Consider the following 17,873-nt stretch of genomic DNA (forward strand, 5'->3'; position numbering starts at 1 on the left):
AAGTGAAATTACATGAAAAGCAGTGTCTTAAATGATTAGATGAAAAAAGTCTCGCAGCTGAGCCCCATGACCTTGAATGGGGATGAGCTTCGATACCACACATAGTTCATGGACAAAAATGGTGCCATTTCTGAAAAGGGAAAAAAAAGCGTAAGCTGTTTGAAGGGGCTGTCCAATTGTGAACTTATTTATGGCTTGTCATCAGTAGTAGATTGTGGGGAACCTTCGGTTTGGACCCCCGCTGATCAGCTGTTCTCTGAGCTAATGTGCTCATACACTGTGCTGATTACTGCAGGAAGCAGACAGCTCCGTTCCTACTGCAGTGGGCAAGCTTGGTATTACAGGCCAAATTCAGTTTGAAATTTATGGAAAAGTGGCCTGTACTACCAAGTCTGGCCACTGCAGTGGGAATGGAACTGCCTGCTTCCTGTAGAAATAAGCTTGGTACATTAGATAATTGGCAGGGGTCCTAAAAGACGGACCCCCGTTAAACTACTATTAATGACTTATCCTGATGATAGGCCATCAATAGTTGTAACTGGGCAACATCTTTAAGGATAAAGTTGTTAATTTGCCTCTTTGCTACAATTTTCCGTTACATTTCATGGAAATTAGTAATCATTAGGAGAGCAAAGGGTTGCCATGTATCAGTTATGTACCGCTGCGTTATTTACTGCTCCTCTCTGCTTTTTGCTTTCTAGGACTATCTGGCCCAATGAAATATTTGGCAGCTCAGAAGATGATCCCATCCAAACCCTGTTGCACATATATTTCCGACATCAGACTCTGGGCCAGACTGGCAGTTTTGCAATTGTTGGCCAAAAGCAGGATATGTCTAGAGCCAACTCTAAGCTAATGGAGTTAAACCTAGAAATCCGAATGTCGCTGCGCATGGTGCAGTCATACCAGCTTTTATCTAAAGCCAAGCCCGTCACTACTATGGTGAGCACTGAGTTTTGAGCACCTGCTGCTCAGTAGGCCTCAGACTTGAAGCACTGGATGTCTAACGAAGCACCTTCCATAATTACTGTAAAATACCTTTTTGAGTTGCATCTTTATTTTTAGCTTTTCTCGAGACTCTGAGCTCCAGCAAACGAGACCTTCAGAACGAGAAGCTGGGAGTAATGGACTTTTTGCTTCTTCTGTACAGCGGATGTAAGAGTGAAAGCTAATATTTTTTTTTTCTTCGTTACATATGTACCATCCACAAGCTAAAGGGCTAACACAATGTACATACTGTAGATGTGCAGTTGCAATATGGCCCCCTCTGCCTTTTGAAAGACCGCAAGAATCAGAAAGGCGTGACTGAGGACTGTAGCGAGCGAATCGTGGCTCGAGTCAATACGCCTATTAAATGCTTGTTCTCATGAGGATTGTCCCATGACCTATAAAGACTTTGGAAACCATTGAACTTTATTACGTTGCTATCTTTTTTTTTTTTTTTTTTTTTTGTATGTGTCTTTTTTTTGTTTTGCTTTTCTTGCCTGCGATGATGGGTGACGGACGGAACGCGTGGTTGTATCTAATGGTATGAATGTTTGTACATAGTCTTCACGCATGCCTCAAAGAGTACTACGATATTATTTTTGGAGAAATTTTTATTTTATTAGATCTAACAACTCATAGCTTGTAAATGTTAGGACCTTTAATTATTTTACGTCGGGCTTTCCCCCGGCATTTCTATAAAAAAAAAAAACACAAAAAAAAAAGAGAGAGAAAAAAAAAAAGAAGAAATAATAATATATCTTAATTTTATTAGATTGCTGCTCAGTTCTCTGACCAGTGCTTATGGTATAAATATTGATAACTAACCAAAAAGTAGCTGCCTGCAGAGACTTTAATAATGTATATTTAGATATATGCTGCCCAACAGCAACTTCTCATTAACAGAACAGATAACTTATTTTATTCTGTATATATTCTAGATTCTACGTACGGTGGAAAACCAGTATTTTTTTTTTGCTTGTTTCTTTGTAAATGTGTGCAATTCAGTCTTCTTCTAGGGTGGTCAATGTACAGAAGCTAGGGAAAACCCTCTTCAGGGTTTGGAAGGGCCATCCAATTGGCGAACATGTCGAGTAGCGAAGAATATATCGCCAGTTCCTTGTTATTGTCCATAACGTATTCTACCAGGAACCCGTTCTAGTAAAGAATAAGCTACCAAAAAATATATATATATACACAGCGTTGGCAATATACATTCACTGTACAAAAACTGCATCTACAGAACAAGTTCTTCAGCACAACAGACATATAAGCGGTGTCTATGTACACAGATAGCAACATGTTTTTTGTAAACTAAAGAGATGAATGTAGCCCCCCGATTCCTGTCTAAGGAGGAATACTCTGCAATTTTTATACTCCTTTTACCCACTGTGATTAAAAAATAAAATTAAAAAAAAAACAGAAAAGTATATATTTCTGTACGCAAGGATATGTATTCTTTATAAAGGACGCATTACTTGGCATCGCCTTTTCATGGGGCCACAAGACCTCCAGAAAAAAACAGAATTCTATGTTGTTGTACATATGAACTGTTTAACACTTGAAACCGGCTGACCTATGGGTATGTAGGTGCCACGGCTTTGAAGAGGTTAAACTGTCCGCACTCTATAAGACTGCAGGAATGAACCTGTAAGACGAATCCATGTCACTTGAAGGAGCCACCGGAACCCTAAAGGATGGTCAGATGTGAGCGGTCATCACGACACATTACTACTAAGTAATGGCTGTATGTTGACGCCTGGGAGGGACGTGGTACCTTAGATGGTATTATTGATTTTCTTAATTTAAGAAATCCTTACCGGGGACGAGTAGTTTTATTTAGCAGTGCATTCTCCTTATTACATCCTACCAGCCATTCTTTTTTTTTTTTTTTGTTAAATAAAGATTGTATAATGTTACAACCTCTTCTCTGTGTCTGTGTTTGTGATGGTTGAAGTGCACAATGGGCTGGAGACTCTTTTTGAAGTATGAATTCCTGTAATATGGTCACCAATTCCAAGAAAAATAGACTGAATATGATTTTTAAAGGGCCACTCTGGCAAAAAAAACCAACTTTTTGCTATGCTTGCCCCCCTCGTCTGATTGCCTGTACACTCTGGAGGTCTCCTCAATATGTTGCAATCACTTTCATGCAATGCCGCCTCCTGTCTGATGCTTATAAGGCACCATCTTGATGTTGCTTTCACATCAATCCCATGATGCATCAGCACAGCATTACATGATGAGCTACAGCCTGTACGATCTCTGCTATACTGCCATTACCATCTGTATTCTATATTCACCTAAATAAGATACAGACCATAAAAATACGGTCACACGGGTGAGCTGTGATCAGTAGTTTCTGTTGTAAGGTCCATGTAATAGCAGCACACAGGCTGAGAAACTGATTAGTAACTGAACACATAACCCCAAGCAAATCTGAACTGGTCAGAATTGAGATCACATGACCAACTGAGGAGAAAGAGGCCAGGAGATTCAGATAGAAAGAAATAACTAACCAAGGTAACACTAGCTCACTTATATATACTGGGAGGATAGCTATATAAGGAATACATCTCAAGACACTGCTGTATGAGAGGTGGAATTTAGTACCAAGAATGGAATCCATATCCCAAAAGTTTGGTGCCTCAGGCTTTTCTTGATCAGATTCAGTGCTGTTTTAAGCAATTAATTTCTCACTCCCACACCAAACTATTGCAGCTCCTGCAGTCCAAGTGTAAAGCAATATTACTTCCCCATTGAACTCTATGGTGATTTCCGTTCTGTTAAGTAGAACCGCCACAGTTCTACTTCCTGCAGCTTTAATAGGTTGCAACCACAGGGGGTGGATTTGGCTGCGATTGCATGGCAAAACCTGCATGTTACATGTGGATTCTCCTGCAGCATTTAGGCCCAATGCCCATGGGCGGATTTTTGCTATGGAATCCGCGGTGGGCATCTGGCCGCAGATTCCGCAGCAATGTCCGTCCATACCGTGCGATGTTAACTGATTCTTCCACGCACACGAGCGGAAATCACTTGTAATTTCCACTCGCAGAGGAAGAATCGCAGCATTCTCTATTTTCGTGCGGGACAGTCAATGGAAGCCGTCTGACCTGCAGTGATTCCAAAATGTAAATTTCAAAACTGCCGCGGATCCATGTCATCGACAGCGTGGCATTCTCGGCACTGTGCATATGCGCTGGCCGGCACATTCACAGAACACAGGAGAAAATATCCGGACAGGTACGCAGGGGGTCACTAGCCGGCACCAGGTCAGATTCCGCTGCGGAATCCGACCGGGCCGTGTGCATTCGCCCTTATCCATTGTAAAAGGTGAAATCTGCAGCATAAATTGCATATTTAAACTCCTCATATCAGGTCAGTTCGACTGCTGAGTTATTTGTATCATGTGATCTGGTAGAAGCCCATCCACTTTCCTGCTACTGTAAACACAACAGATTCCATGCGGAATTTCCGCCATTGCACGCAGTCCTATGCAGACAGCTGCGATTTTGACCCCGGAATGTCCTATTTCTGTGTGAGGCTCGCACATAGACCTCACTGCTGACTCGCTGGCCCTGCGCATGTGCGGCTGTGCGCCAGCTGCCACAGAGCAGAGAGAAAAGACGCCGGACAGGTAAGTGAGAGCTCACTGCAGGGGCACGGGTCACATCCTGCTGCAAGAATCTCGCAGTTGGAATCTGACCCAGCTGTCTGCATGAGGCCTTAATGGCCACAGTCCCTCAGCAGAAAATCTGCAGCATATCAGACTCATTTGCCTATAACCATACAGACACTTAAAGGGAACCTGTTACATCCCCCTATGATGCTGTTAGTGGACATGGCAGGGGTTGGGTGATGTATTTCTTGGTTATTTGGATTGTTTTGTGTGTATAAATAAGCAGCAATTACCGACGCTAAGAAAACCTTATGGCCAAAATACACAATGAATAGGTTTAGTTCGGTCCGTGATTACGCAGCACATTCACAGACTGAAACTAAATACGCCCGTGTGAACAAGCTCTGAGTATGGGAAAGCCCCGTGTGGCCTGTTGAAGTTCAACCTACTCCATGCCCATTAGATTGGCAGCTGATATTCCTCTAAAGCAGTGTTCTCCAACTCCAGTCCTCAGGGACCCCCAACTGGTCAGGTTTTCAGGATTTGCACAGGTGATGTAATTATTGTCGGTACCTCAGACATTGCCACAGGTGTTCTTACTATAGGATATCCTGAAAACATGACCTGTTGGTGGTTCCTGAGAACTGGAGTTGGGGACCCCTGCTCTAAAACATATGGCCAGGATTAGAAAAACATGACTGCCTTCCTCCAGAAACAGCGCCACACCAGTCTGCAGTTTGTATGCAGTATCGCAGCTCAGCCCTAACAGGGGGAAGGGGGGTTGTAGCAACAAGAAAAAATTAAAATCCACATTCCCTTTATACACTCATTGTCGAAAACAATCCCTCCCCTGGAAGCTGTCGAAATTGAATGAAATGTTCTCTGTACAAATGTAACATTGATACAAGTACCGTATTTTACACTCTATAAGACGGAAAATAGAGGAAAAAATATTTTCAACTCACCCAGGGACAGCGCAGAGGATAGTACCGGGCGACGGAGCAGAAGGCGCAGCAGAACTCTGAAACACCTGAGCTCCGTGACACAACGGCACTGGTCTACGGCAGGAGGAAGGGAAGAATACAATTGGTGGTGAGCACCGGCAGGAACTGCTGCTGACCCGCCTCCACCAATCAGTGGTGTGAATGGGCGGCAGTGCAAAGAGAGAGAACTGCTCTCCTAACTGATCACACAATTGTACGTTAAACATGTAATCACTCTATAAGGTGCACTAACTTTTTCCACCACTTTGTACCTTGTTGTACCGCCTCTAGCTTGGATACAAAATGTGATACAGGCAGGCATGGAGGCTCTAGTACCCTGTTGTACCACCTCTAGCTTGGATACAGTATGTGATACGGGTGGGCATGGAAGCTCTAGTACCCTGTTGTACCACCTCTAGCTTGGATACAAGATGTGATACGGACAGGCATGGAGGCATACAGGTTCCGTATGGTATCCTGTAGCATATCGCTTCACATTTGCTGTAACTGAGCCTCTAGAGCAGTGTTCCCCAACTCCAGTCCTCAGGGACCACCAACAGGTCATGTTTTCAGGATTTCCTCAGTGTTGCACAGATGATGTAATTATTGCCAGTCCCTCAGACATTGCCACAGGTCTTCTTACTATAGGATATCCTGAAAACATGACCTGTTGGTGGTCCCTGAGGACTGGAGTTGGGGACCCCTGCTCTAGAGCATGTAAACTTGTAGGCTGTCGTAGTTGGTTTCCCACGTGTCCAATACATTTTCTATTGGCAATAAATGTGGCAATGTTGTGGAGACTCCTGTGACCCCCTTGTCCTGCCATCAGAGACAACACATGTGGGTGCAGGATGTCCTGAACATATCGCCGAGCTGTCATGGTCCCTTGTACCACTCCTAGGGGTGACCGATGTCGTATGCAATAGCTCCCCAGACCATCACACCAGCAGTGGGGGCAGAATTGAGGCACTCACTCCGAGGTTCCCAGCCACAAACATGGCTGTGCTCTGTGCCCAAACTAAATCTTGATTCATCACTGAAGACAATCTGGTTCCACTCTGTAGTAGCCCAGTGTTGTCGTTCATAACACCACTGCAGACAGAGACGACAGTGAGTGGGTGTCAGTAATCACCACAGTGAGACTAAATGTCCTTTGGCCAAGAGCCTGGAAATGGTTCCAACAGACAGAAGGGTGCAACAATGGCGTCACTTTTGATAGTTAGAGCTGCTCTTGCTTGTCTGACGATCCTCTCTATTGGTCGTCTGTCGAGAGTGGCCTGAGCCCGGTCGCCTTGTATGCGTGCCCTCACACATCCACTAGTCAGAATGGTCCAGAGGTTGGACAATTTGCTGATACAACCATCCAGCTTCTCACGTTATAATAATTCGCCCCCTTCAAATTCTTAACTGGGCAAAATGTCATGGGTTGCTGTCGTAGAGACATCTAGAGGTCAACAAGCTCCACACAAGGAGACTTTGAGAACCTTTTAATAGGCCAATGTAGGGCCACAGCTGCCAAGACAGTTCATCTAATCACAGCAAAACTCATCATTTGATTATCTGTCTGGGATGTAACTGTATGCTGAGGTTTGTAGCAGAACGATCACCAACTTGTACGGATGGGATTTGTTTAGACGAAGAGTGTACATGCAGATACACTGGAGTACGCGTTATAAAGATACTATAAGGCCTCCTTCCCACGAGCGTGATGGGCTCCGCCGCGTAATATTCCGCAGTGAAGCCCGTCACGGCGCCCCCCAGAGACCCCATACTTACCAGCGGAAGATCGCGTGAAGACGCTTCCCCGCCGTCGCGTCATGTGACACGCCCACCGCGTCACATGACGCGCCGGCCGCGTCATATGACGCGTGGCGGTAGGCGGGGAAGCGTTTTTTCACGCTATCTTCCGCTGGTTGCAGCGGGAGATAGCATGAACAGACGGCTTCCATTGACTGCAATGGAAGCCGTCAGCGCGTACACCCGCGGCAAATAGAACATGCTGCGGGTGAGAACGGGAGATTTCACGGTGCGTAATTCCGCGGTGGAATTACGCATCGTGAGCATTGTGCTATTAGGTTCAATAGAACCTAATAGCAGGGGGCAACGCAGCGGATTTTTGCCGCGGATTTACGCGGCGTAAATCCGTTCGTGGGAAGGAGGCCTTACAGATTGGAAACAGATTTAGCCCTCTTACATGCCTGAGATGAAAAAAATAATTATTGGCTTGTTCACTTATCGTTCAGTTTTAACAGCAGTAGTTCAGTTCATCTCATTCACTTATACAGGAACTAATAGATTCTTGAATAACCCAACGATGCATTTGCCTGAACGGACTGCACAAGTGCGAATGAGTTAGCAGTAAGGATGAGCGAGTATACTCGCTAAGGCACTACTCGTCCGAGTAATGTGCCTTAGACGAGTATCTCCCTGCTTGTCCATAAAGATTCGGGGACCGCCGCGGCTGACAGGTGAGTCACGGCGGGGAGCAGGGGAGAGAGGGAGAGAGAGATCTCCCCTCCGTTCCTCCCCGCTCTCCCCCACAGCTCCCCGCTCCGCGGCGGCCCCCGAATCTTTATGGACGAGCAGGGAGATACTCGTCTAAGGCACATTACTCGGACGAGTAGTGCCTTAGCGAGTATACTCGCTCATCCTTAGTTAGCGGTGACTTTACTCGCTCGTTCAAACGAGAATCAGTTCATCTAAAAATGAGCCTATGGCAGGTCACAGATTACCAGAAACGGACCAACAAGGTCATACAAATCACCAACACCTAAGCCTCTTAAAGAGCATTGTACATAGTAGGGTGCCTAGAGGGCGTGGGGGAATGAGTTGGATACCACACTAGCCAAACATTAAAAAAAGTTGTAAGGAAATGAAACTGTTCTTGCGGCCCATAGCAATCAATCACAGAGCAGCTTTCATTTTTCAAAAGCAGAATCTGAAATGAAAGCCGAGCTGTGATTGGCCGCTATGTGCTACAAGGACAGTTTTTACCCATCTCCCTCATTGTGCTCTCTATTAAATAGCAGATGTACAGAGCTCTTCTCCCAGAGTATTGCTTCAGGGTGAGAATATCTCCTCCTGTACGGCATACATTGTTGCATGTACAAACAACCGTGGAGTGATGGGACTCAACATGGATGGCATACGTTTCCTTCACACCTGTTCTGAGGCAAGGAAGAGTCTTTTAGGGCTCCATCACGCAGCAGTTTACCACGCTGGAAGCCGACTATCACTGTGTATCTATTGCATGCTGTCATGCGCAGTGTGACTTTTTAAAAAAAATTTTTATTCCCTACTCGCTCATAGCCGAGATGCGTATTTAGCGCCACCCATACATAATGTATTGCTTGTGCCAGCATTGAATATGCTACCCATAGAGAATAGGGGTATATGAGCGTAATACACAGTGAAATAGAACATGCTGTGATCTTTTTCACCCTCACATCTACAAACAATGTATAAAGTCTAAAGCTACTTTCACATAAGCGTCAAAATTACGCGATTTTCTCAAGCTGCCACAGTGCTACAAATCGCATGTATGTGAGGCCCATGCTTTCCTATGGGCTCCTTTACATTAGTGATGTTATGTAGGCTGCTACATTGCGAGAGAAAAAAATGTTGCGGCATGCTGCATACTGCTGCGATTGCCTATGTTTTGTAGCCCATGTTTCCATAGGTTTGTATTGCATCGCATGAAATCGCAGTTTTTGTGTGGTGCGATACAACTTGTACAGTAGGAAGTCCTACTGTTTATACCTAAAATAACCCCTAGCTGCATAAAAAAAACCAAAAAAAAAACAATACATTACCTAACAGGGTCTGTCTGCTCCGCCGCACTTGTCTGTAGTCTTTACCCAGTGCTTCCTGGTCAGAGGATTCAAAAATCCCACCTCCATGAAGCACTGACTCTCATTGGTTCTTGAGCTCCGCGGCTCAGCCAATCACTGCAGTGCTCAAACTAATCACAACTATTCAATGTGATAGGTTCTTCAGTGCCCCAGCTCAGCCAATCAGAGCCAGTGCTTCCTGGAGGCAGGATTTTTGAGCCCCCTGACCAGGAAACACTGGGAGAAGACTACAAACAAGTGCAGCAGAGTGTACAGCGCCTGTTAGGTAATGTATTGTTTATGTTAATGTAGGCAGGGCTTATTTGCAAGCACCCCTCCCCCCTGAAAACTGCAGCAAAAAGAGCTACAAAAAAAAAAAAATCACAAGAAACCACAGCGATATCAGTCGCCCATGTGAAAGAGGCCTAATGTGACTAGAGCAATGTACTTTCATTGACTCCATTCACCGCACGTATAATATGTGGTGAAGTCATACCCATGTGAATGAGCCCTTAAAAGTACATCTCACCCGATCAGAAACTAACGATTAAGTAGTACAAGTTATATATTGAAACACTCTAGTTTTTGTATTCCCCCCTCCTTAGTCAAAGTTAACCACTATCCTGAGGATATGTTTTTTGGGATAACCCAGTTAATTAGTTAAACAAGTTTCAGGCTGGATTTGCACATGCAAGCAATATGCAACGAATAGAACCCATTGTTTTCAAATCATATTTTGCTTGCTGCTGCCAAAAAAAGTAGGTTTTATTTTTTGGTGCTTTTACATAGCGAAATAACTTTTTGAAATCATGAAACTAATTGGCCATTTCAATGGGTCAGAGCATCCTTGGGTATTTCCACATGTAACTTTTTTTTTTTACTGTTTTCACGTTTGCAAAAAAAATAAAATAAAATATACAACACCCATCGCTCAAAAACGTGGCACAAATCCGCTCATTTTCATTTGGCTTCAATGTTTAAAAAATGGTTTTGAAAAAAAAAAAAAAAAAAGGTACATTCACACAAGGTCATGTGATCCACTTCGTCTTATCCCAGCTATTTTATTCAGCATACTGAAGGACGTGCTGCAAGAAGGTTTTTATTACATTTTATGTGTTTTTAGCTACTCCGGAAAAAAAAAAAAAAAAATGAACACTTATCCGGCAGAGGTGGAGTAGACTGAGCAAAATTGTATTAAATGATGTATTTGAAGCTGAAGGTGCTGTCACAGGAGAGCCTCTTGCCCTTGCATCTCCCACACAGGTCTTGGCGGTGGGGTCTTTTGGGGTCGACATGACGCACTTTCACAGGACAGATGCATCTTGTTTGCTTGCAGCTCTGCAAAAACAGACATTCATGCATAAAACGCAACTGACATCATTACACTACAGGATGTTACATGGGTACACAAAGTGGCCAGTGATCCCACCGGCAAGAATACATCCCTGTGGTTAATCTCAGATTTAAGAAAAGGTCAACTGGACCCTATAGATATATACTGTCTATATGTGCCAGCAGCATCTGCAGAGAGCCTTGTGGGTTTCACAGCAGCGAATTAAGGTACGGATTTGGGTGCATTATGCAGGCCATTTCTGGTTCATATGAAAGCACCCTTATGGCTCAAGGAGCACTTACCTGACAAATGATATCCTCTACCCGATAAGGATTGAACGACTTCTGACAAGTTCTGCAGAACTGTTTGAAATACACCTGACAGAAGCAAGAGTTACAATGAGTGTCCCTGTAGTGTACCGCCATATAGTCCTGAGGCACAAGACACCCACCTTATTTGTACCCTGCACACACCAGACATAAGCACTCTCCCAGCGAATGTTGCAGTCTTTACAGTGGTAAAAGCCATACTTCTGCTCTAGGAACTGAAGGAAAAAAGTCTTGTAAGTAGCAAAACATAACTAAAGAAATTTGGCAACACCATAACCAGTCAATGAGCTGTCTAGTTGCAAGCCATTGATGGTCTATCCTCAAAAGAGGCCAGGAATAGATCAGTGGGGGTCAATTGCTCAGGTGCCCTGCCGATAAGCTCACTGGCCCAAAGAACAGTTTATGTACAGGGCAGATTTCTGAAGGAAGCAGACAGCTCCGTTCTCACTGCAATGCCCAGGCTTGGTATTACAGGTCAAGTTCTCATTGAAATGAAAGGGTATAATACCAAGCCTGGCCACTGCAGTGAGAACAGAGATGCTTCCTGTAGGAATGAGCTCAGTGCATGGACTCAGCAAACAGCTGATCAGCAGGAGTCCCAGTCAGACTGCCACTGATCTTTCCATTTGATAAAATATGAGGGGAGGTGGGATGAAGGCGGGGCTAATTCCTGTGACAGCCACACCCCTGCCCTGCCTCCTCTCATTGCAAATGGGGCGGAGAGGGGGCGGGAGCTCAGAGCACTGCTCCCTCTGCAGAGAGATGCCGTATATCGTCCGGCGTGAATATACAGTCTGAATAAGCCCTTAGTGTGATGAATAAGTGGAACAGGTTACCACAGGAGGTGGTGAGTTCTTCAATGGAAGTGTTCAAACAAAGGCTGGACAGACATCTGTCTGGGATGATTTAGTGATACTGAGCAGGGGGTTGGACCCGATGATCCTGGAGGTCCCTTCCAACTCTACCAGTCTAGGATTCTACTGATGGCCTATCCCAAGAATAAGCCATCACTAGTCTGCAACTGGAAAACCCCTGTAACTATTTTCTGTAGTTCTGGTCATGTGAATTTTACCATACACTGAATGCCACAAAGACAAATGCCAACCAGTTATAAAAGCAATTGCAGTCCTTCCTATTTTACGATTGTTTAATTAAGTTTCTCAATTGATGATATGGTGCCTTAAAAAAAAAAAAAAAAACCTAAACATTACAGCTCACTCTGCAAAAAAAAAAAAAAAAAAGTTGCCACCAAGACTGGCTTGGCAGGAGGGAGTTATGGCAATAAAATTGTAAAAGGGTTTGAGTACTGAAAGCCAAGTTCCGCCCCATCCCACCCCTCCTATTGCAAACAGTGGAGAGGGGGCAGGAGCTCAATGCACTACGGTAGCGCCCGGCCCGCCTTCTCCCCTTTTAGAGAGGGGCAGTGTATCGGTCGGGTGTGAAAACCCGACCGATATACGATCATCTGAATGAGCCCTTAGGCTGGCTTCACAGGAGCACATGCATATTTGTGCAAGATGAGCACCTCGATTTCGCAGAAAAACGTTTTGCGCATGCATCGCCATATTTTATTGTACTTTGTGCGTACAAGAAGGTATATGAAATGGCTTGTTAGTCTAATGAAAGTAGAACATGCTGCAGTTTTGGTTTTTTTGCACAACCAAAGTGAGCAGGAAAACAGACATGTGAACGGACCTATTGAAATACTTCATCCCCATAAGAGGACTGTTCACACAGGGCGATATACAGCTGATCAGCGGGCTTTATATGTTCACTGAAACTAATCAGCCAACAGACGAGCATTTGCTCATTTGTTGGTCCTTTTACACAGCCCAATTGTTGGGCAAACAAGTTCTTGGAGGAACGTTGGGCCTGATAATCAGCCCACGTAGGAGGACTATTCGTATTTGGAAGTGCTGCAAGCCGCATGGCCATTCCAGAGAGTTTATAATCTAGATTGCAACAATGAATTAAGTATTTAAGTAGTTACTAACCTGGAATCTCAGTCTTGTCTGCCCAGGTGAAGGGGCAAGTTCGGTCATCTCCTCACCCTGTTCAGTGGCATCCTTGGTTTCACCATCCTTTTCGCTTACATTTGGTGCATCATCATCTTTTGCAGGCTCTTCTGTGGTGTTGGGGACATCTTCATTCTCCTCTTCTAGAGTTGCAGGTCTTCCAGCTACCATCGGGGAGTATACCGCTAGTGTTCTGGGGAAGCGGACAGTCTTAGCGGGAGAAGCCGGACTTCCCTGCTCCGCAAGAACTGGCTCAGGTTTTCTGAGGTTCCCAATTCTCCTCCTCATTAGAGTCCTGGGGCCCAAAGAGCACTGGACAGAGGCGTCCTGCCTGGGATTTACCTGGATGCCAACATCTCTGGTGTTGGCTTTCCTCAACCTTGGGGTGAGATTGGGATTTACCTGGGACAGAATGGCCTTTAGCTGAGCTCTTTGGTAGTTGTCAAAGTATTCTCCAGTGTCACTATAGTTGGAATAATAGTTTTTCTGTCTCCAGCTCATCCCTTTATTTTTAGGATTAAGATACCTGTAGGAGTAGGGATTATATGCTGAATACATATAGTTATCCATTGCCTCTTCTGGGAAGCTAGCCATAATATCTGGCCAACAGCACAGCTCAGGTGCTTGCTTAAGTAGAGCTTGGCTTGATTGCCCACCAGGGTGTGGAGGGGATGTGTCTGCTGGGAGCTTGTTAGGCTAAGCAGAAGTATCCAAGAAAAGGCACATAACAAAAACCGAAATATATCTAACTATATAGGGGCTAATGCCCACGGACGGATTTCTACCGTGTTTCCCGCGGCAGAGATCCGCAGCTTTTAGGTTTTATTGAACCGAAGAGCTTTCTGCCTGCCAATGCTCACACGTGGAATTCTACTGCGGATTTCCTCAGCAGGACATAGATCGCGGCATGTTCTATTTGCATTAATGGATATAGCATGGGGGCTGCATTCAGACGAACGTATATCGGCTCGGTTTTCACGCCGAGCCGATATACGTTGTCCTCGTGTGCAGGGGGGGGGGGGGAGGATGGAAGAGCCAGGAGCAGGAACTGAGCTCCCGCCCCCTCTCTGCCTCCATGACGTAAATAAATGCTCGTGGGCATGAGCCCTAATGATGCGAAAAGGATCAGGACCCACAGATCAGGAATGTGGAATCTCCTGATCTCCCGTGAATCCTCCCCGTCACACCATCTTGCACTGTTTTACTGCTGGCATGTATTCTTGGATTGTAATCAAGTTGCTTCAAGTAAACATGCTTCACCGACTGTTCCTGGTCTGGCTCAGAAAGTTAAATCCCTGTGTGGACTCTTTATTACCAACTACTGGATTCGCCGCAGAGGATGGAACGGTGGCATCACGCGTGACACAAAGGACTAAGGTAATCCATCATTGGGTTCCCCTGTTTTAATAGCCTGCCCTCTGCCCCATAGACGTGTCACCGGGTACCCTCCAGGTGGGAGGCGGTAGTGCCACTGTGACAGGGCCCAGACACTACCCCGCTGTCTCGTAGGCCATGGCCCGCTCCTTGGACGCTGCACATGAGTGTAGCGTTTTGCAGAACAAACTATACTTTTTTGCTGCATGCCTCGGTGTATTTTACTGCACTTTTGCGCCCTCAAGCATGTTCATTTGCGCTTACACAACGTTTTAAATGGCTAATTAGTCTAATAAATTCCAGATTTGTTCTTTTCCCAGCGGAATTACGCAGTGTTTCACGCATCTCCTTGTGTATTGCGCACACATTAGCGAACCTCCTACTGACTCTTATGGGGACCTTTGGTGCACAAATACACAGAAAAATAGAGCATGCTTTTTGCAGCACTGAAATTTGTGCGCAAAATCTGGAAATGTGAACAAACTTATTGAAATCAATGGGAAGACGCCTTATTGTCACACAGCAGGGCGTGGAGGAGAGGAATTGCCAGCAATGTGAGTAGGAGAGGAGAAGCCAACACCCCCTTGTCTTGGACGGGAAGGCACATTGTAAGGTTGGGTTCACACACAGCTTTTCTGGGGAAAAACTAAAGCCGCAGTTTTTTGATTCAAATCAGTAGTGGATCAAGAAGGAGGAGAAGTGGAAGGACTTCCTTTATATTTCCCATTCCTCTTGAATCTGCTGTAGCTTCAACCCTTTCCAATCCACTGTCTGACATCTGAAGACACTATGATTTAAGGCTGTACAGCTCCAATGTTGGAAGACGTCCATCAGGGTTCTCTTACTGTATATTGCCAGCCTCTCTGCTGTCGGAGCCTATCCAACGTGTCACCTCATGCAGTACTGGCTTTAGCTAGCATATAGCGCCGTTGTATAACGGCAGAAAAAAAGTAAGCCCCCTAGGAAAACCAGGTTACAAATCGGATTGGAAAGGGTTAACTCTAAAAACTGCATGAAAATCTGTTAAAAACCTGTGTGACGCCTCCCTGAGGCTCTCCGGCACGCTAGCGGTTATTTCATCCATGTGTAGTCCGTTAACAGAATGGACTCCACAGACAACATATGAACCCATATGGTGCAACATGCACTACCGAGTTTCATCACGCCAACACAGACCGTATAAAAACACTCATCACATGACTAGACTGATCCGTTTTACGGACAACTCGCCCATTCAAGTCAATAGGGAGAGGGAAAAAAAAGGACAGCCATTCGTCTGCAGTCCGTGGGCTGTCCATTTTTTTTAAAGTTGCAGAAAGAAGAATTGGGCTTGTTTTGGTTTTTTTTGTTTTTTTTTTTAAATTGATCGAATACAGACTGAATACGGAGGCCACACAGAGCTGCACATGTATGGAAAAGAAAGTCAATTTTTTGCAAACGTAACACGGACATTTTTTTTAACACAAGTGTTCATGTAGTCTAAGAACTCCATCACACAAGCGTCATTTTGATGCAAAGTGGCGCATCAAAAAATCGTGTCTATTAGAACCAATGGTTTCCTATGGGTTCCTTAAGATAAACAATTTTTTTTGACGCACCTAAAAAAAAATCGCGCCACAAAAGACAGTACATAGGCACAGTATTTCGACGCCTGACATTTTTTCGCATCAAAAGATAGATCTTGTCCTATCTTTTGACGGCACAACGCAGGAAGCTCATTAGGAGTCTATGGGAGCCGTCCAAAAAAGGAAGGGGGGGGGGGGCAATGTTTAAGGAAGTTTAAGGCCCAATGTCCACGGCACACACGGAATCTGAGTGCAGAATCCATGCGCCATGGAACATTTTCTCACCTCTCCGGATCCAGATCTCACCTCCATCGCAGCCAGAACTGCTTTCTTCAGCACGGCCATTGGGCCTAACGGTGGCGATGTTTTCACTGATGTGATGTTGAGAGAACAAAAAATCGTGGCATGCTCTATCTTTCTGCGATTGTGTGCATTTTTTTGGGGGGGGGGGGGGTTGGGGGCTGGTTTATGTCCCATTTTTCCCTATGGAGCCTCCTTTTACGATCCAATTTTAACATTACAAAGTCCTATTGACTTTTCCTATAAAAATTGTGCATGTTTATTGCGCGATTTGTATTGCAGGCGGCAGCAATGCGATGCGAGATTATTCTAAAAAAAAAGAAAAAAGCATTGCTGATGCCCAAATATCACAGGGGGGCTGCATTCACACGAACGTATATCGGCTCGGTTTTCACGCCGAGCCGATATACGTCGTCCTCATCTGCAGAGGGGGGAGGATGGAAGAGCCAGGAGCAGAAACAGAGCTCCCGCCCCCTCTCTGCCTCCTCTCCGCCCCTCTGCACTATTTGCAATGGGGAGAGGCGGGACAATGGCTGGGCTAATTCTCAAAACTTAGCCCCGCCCCCGTCCCGCCTCTCCCCATTGCAAATAGTGCAGAGGGGCGGAGAGGAGGCAGAGAGGGGGCGGGAGCTCAGTTTCTGCTCCTGGCTCTTCCATCCTCCCCCCTCTGCAGATGAGGACGACGTATATCGGCTCGGCGTGAAAACCGAGCCGATATACGTTCGTGTGAATGCAGCCTAACAAAGATGCGTTTTGTTTTTTTTCCCCTCACGGCAAGATCGCGATCACCCGTGTTAAACTATCTTTAGTCTTTGTTTCAAATGCACGAGCCGTGTAGCTAAACGCAGCCCCCAGCCGTAAATGCATGCAGTTTTGCTGCACATTGGTTACCTGTGTGAATGCAACTCAAACCGGAGTGAAATAGAAATGTGTCAGCAGTAGCATGTGAGGATGCCGCTTTAAAGGGGTATTCCAGCCTTTTTTCAACTGATAACCTATCCAGAGGATAAGTCATCAGTAGTTGATGGACGGGAATCCGCCAGCCAGTCGGGATCCCTATCCATCAGATGATCATCCGGCCAGCTATCAGTGCTGGACGTTGTCATCAGCGGGCAGGAAAGGAAGTGGGAGTGCTGACTTCACTGCCATTGAAATCAATGGGGGTGCCGTGCTTCTATTGCACTGCCTGCTCCTGTTACATGATTTCACTGGGAGTAAAGCTAGCACTAGTGGTGTTTGTCTGAATCGGCCAGGCAATAAAATTGTCTGAATTGATTTTTGGCAAAGATCACGGGAAAATTGAATTTCCCATAGTGTTTTCTGTCAGGGATCCTTTTTGATGTCACCAAATGTGTCCTCCATCTTGCATATAGACAGAAGTTTTATTGCACGGCTGTACCACATAGCCCAGCTGTATATAATATAGACATAGTGTAACCAGTGGCCATTTCACAGCTGAACACAGGACAGAGAAGCTGCAGCACGCTTATGTGCCTACATAACATGTGGTCTGTTGTTAATAGGGGCAGATATTCTAC

At 45.3% G+C, this 17,873-nt stretch overlaps 2 protein-coding genes across 6 annotated transcripts in view; one reads left to right on the forward strand and one right to left on the reverse strand.

The window, feature by feature from the left end:
- Window positions 1–2,910, forward strand: part of FRYL (FRY like transcription coactivator) — a 285,628-nt gene extending 282,718 nt beyond the window's left edge. For all 5 annotated transcript variants that reach the window (XM_066573099.1, XM_066573096.1, XM_066573098.1 and 2 more), the window contains one exon: window positions 702–2,910. In XM_066573099.1, coding sequence (XP_066429196.1) covers window positions 702–960 — 259 coding nt within the window. In that variant the 3' untranslated portion in view covers window positions 961–2,910. The remainder of the gene's footprint in view (window positions 1–701) is intronic.
- Window positions 2,911–10,613: 7,703 nt separating this feature from the next.
- ZAR1 (zygote arrest 1) lies at window positions 10,614–13,690 on the reverse strand. The gene is made up of 4 exons (XM_066573102.1): window positions 13,076–13,690; window positions 11,204–11,296; window positions 11,055–11,129; window positions 10,614–10,757 (listed from the first exon to the last, which is right to left on the reverse strand). Exons 1-4 carry the CDS (start codon window positions 13,688–13,690, stop codon window positions 10,614–10,616), a joined length of 927 nt encoding a protein of 308 aa, XP_066429199.1.
- Between the last annotated feature and the right edge of the window lie 4,183 nt (window positions 13,691–17,873).

Source organism: Eleutherodactylus coqui, chromosome 7 (assembly GCF_035609145.1).
Source record: "Eleutherodactylus coqui strain aEleCoq1 chromosome 7, aEleCoq1.hap1, whole genome shotgun sequence".
NCBI classification, from domain to species: Eukaryota; Metazoa; Chordata; class Amphibia; order Anura; family Eleutherodactylidae; genus Eleutherodactylus; species Eleutherodactylus coqui.

Coding starts and splice junctions, on each gene's coding strand:
- ZAR1 (XM_066573102.1), bottom strand. CDS start 13,690: ATGGCTAGCTTCCCAGAAGAGGCAATGGATAACTATATGTATTCAGCA. Junction 11,297..13,075: donor AGACAAGACTGAGATTCCAG/GTTAGTAACTAC, acceptor TTTTTCCTTCAG/TTCCTAGAGCAGAAGTATGG. Junction 10,758..11,054: donor TAGAGGATATCATTTGTCAG/GTAAGTGCTCCT, acceptor CTGTTTTTGCAG/AGCTGCAAGCAAACAAGATG.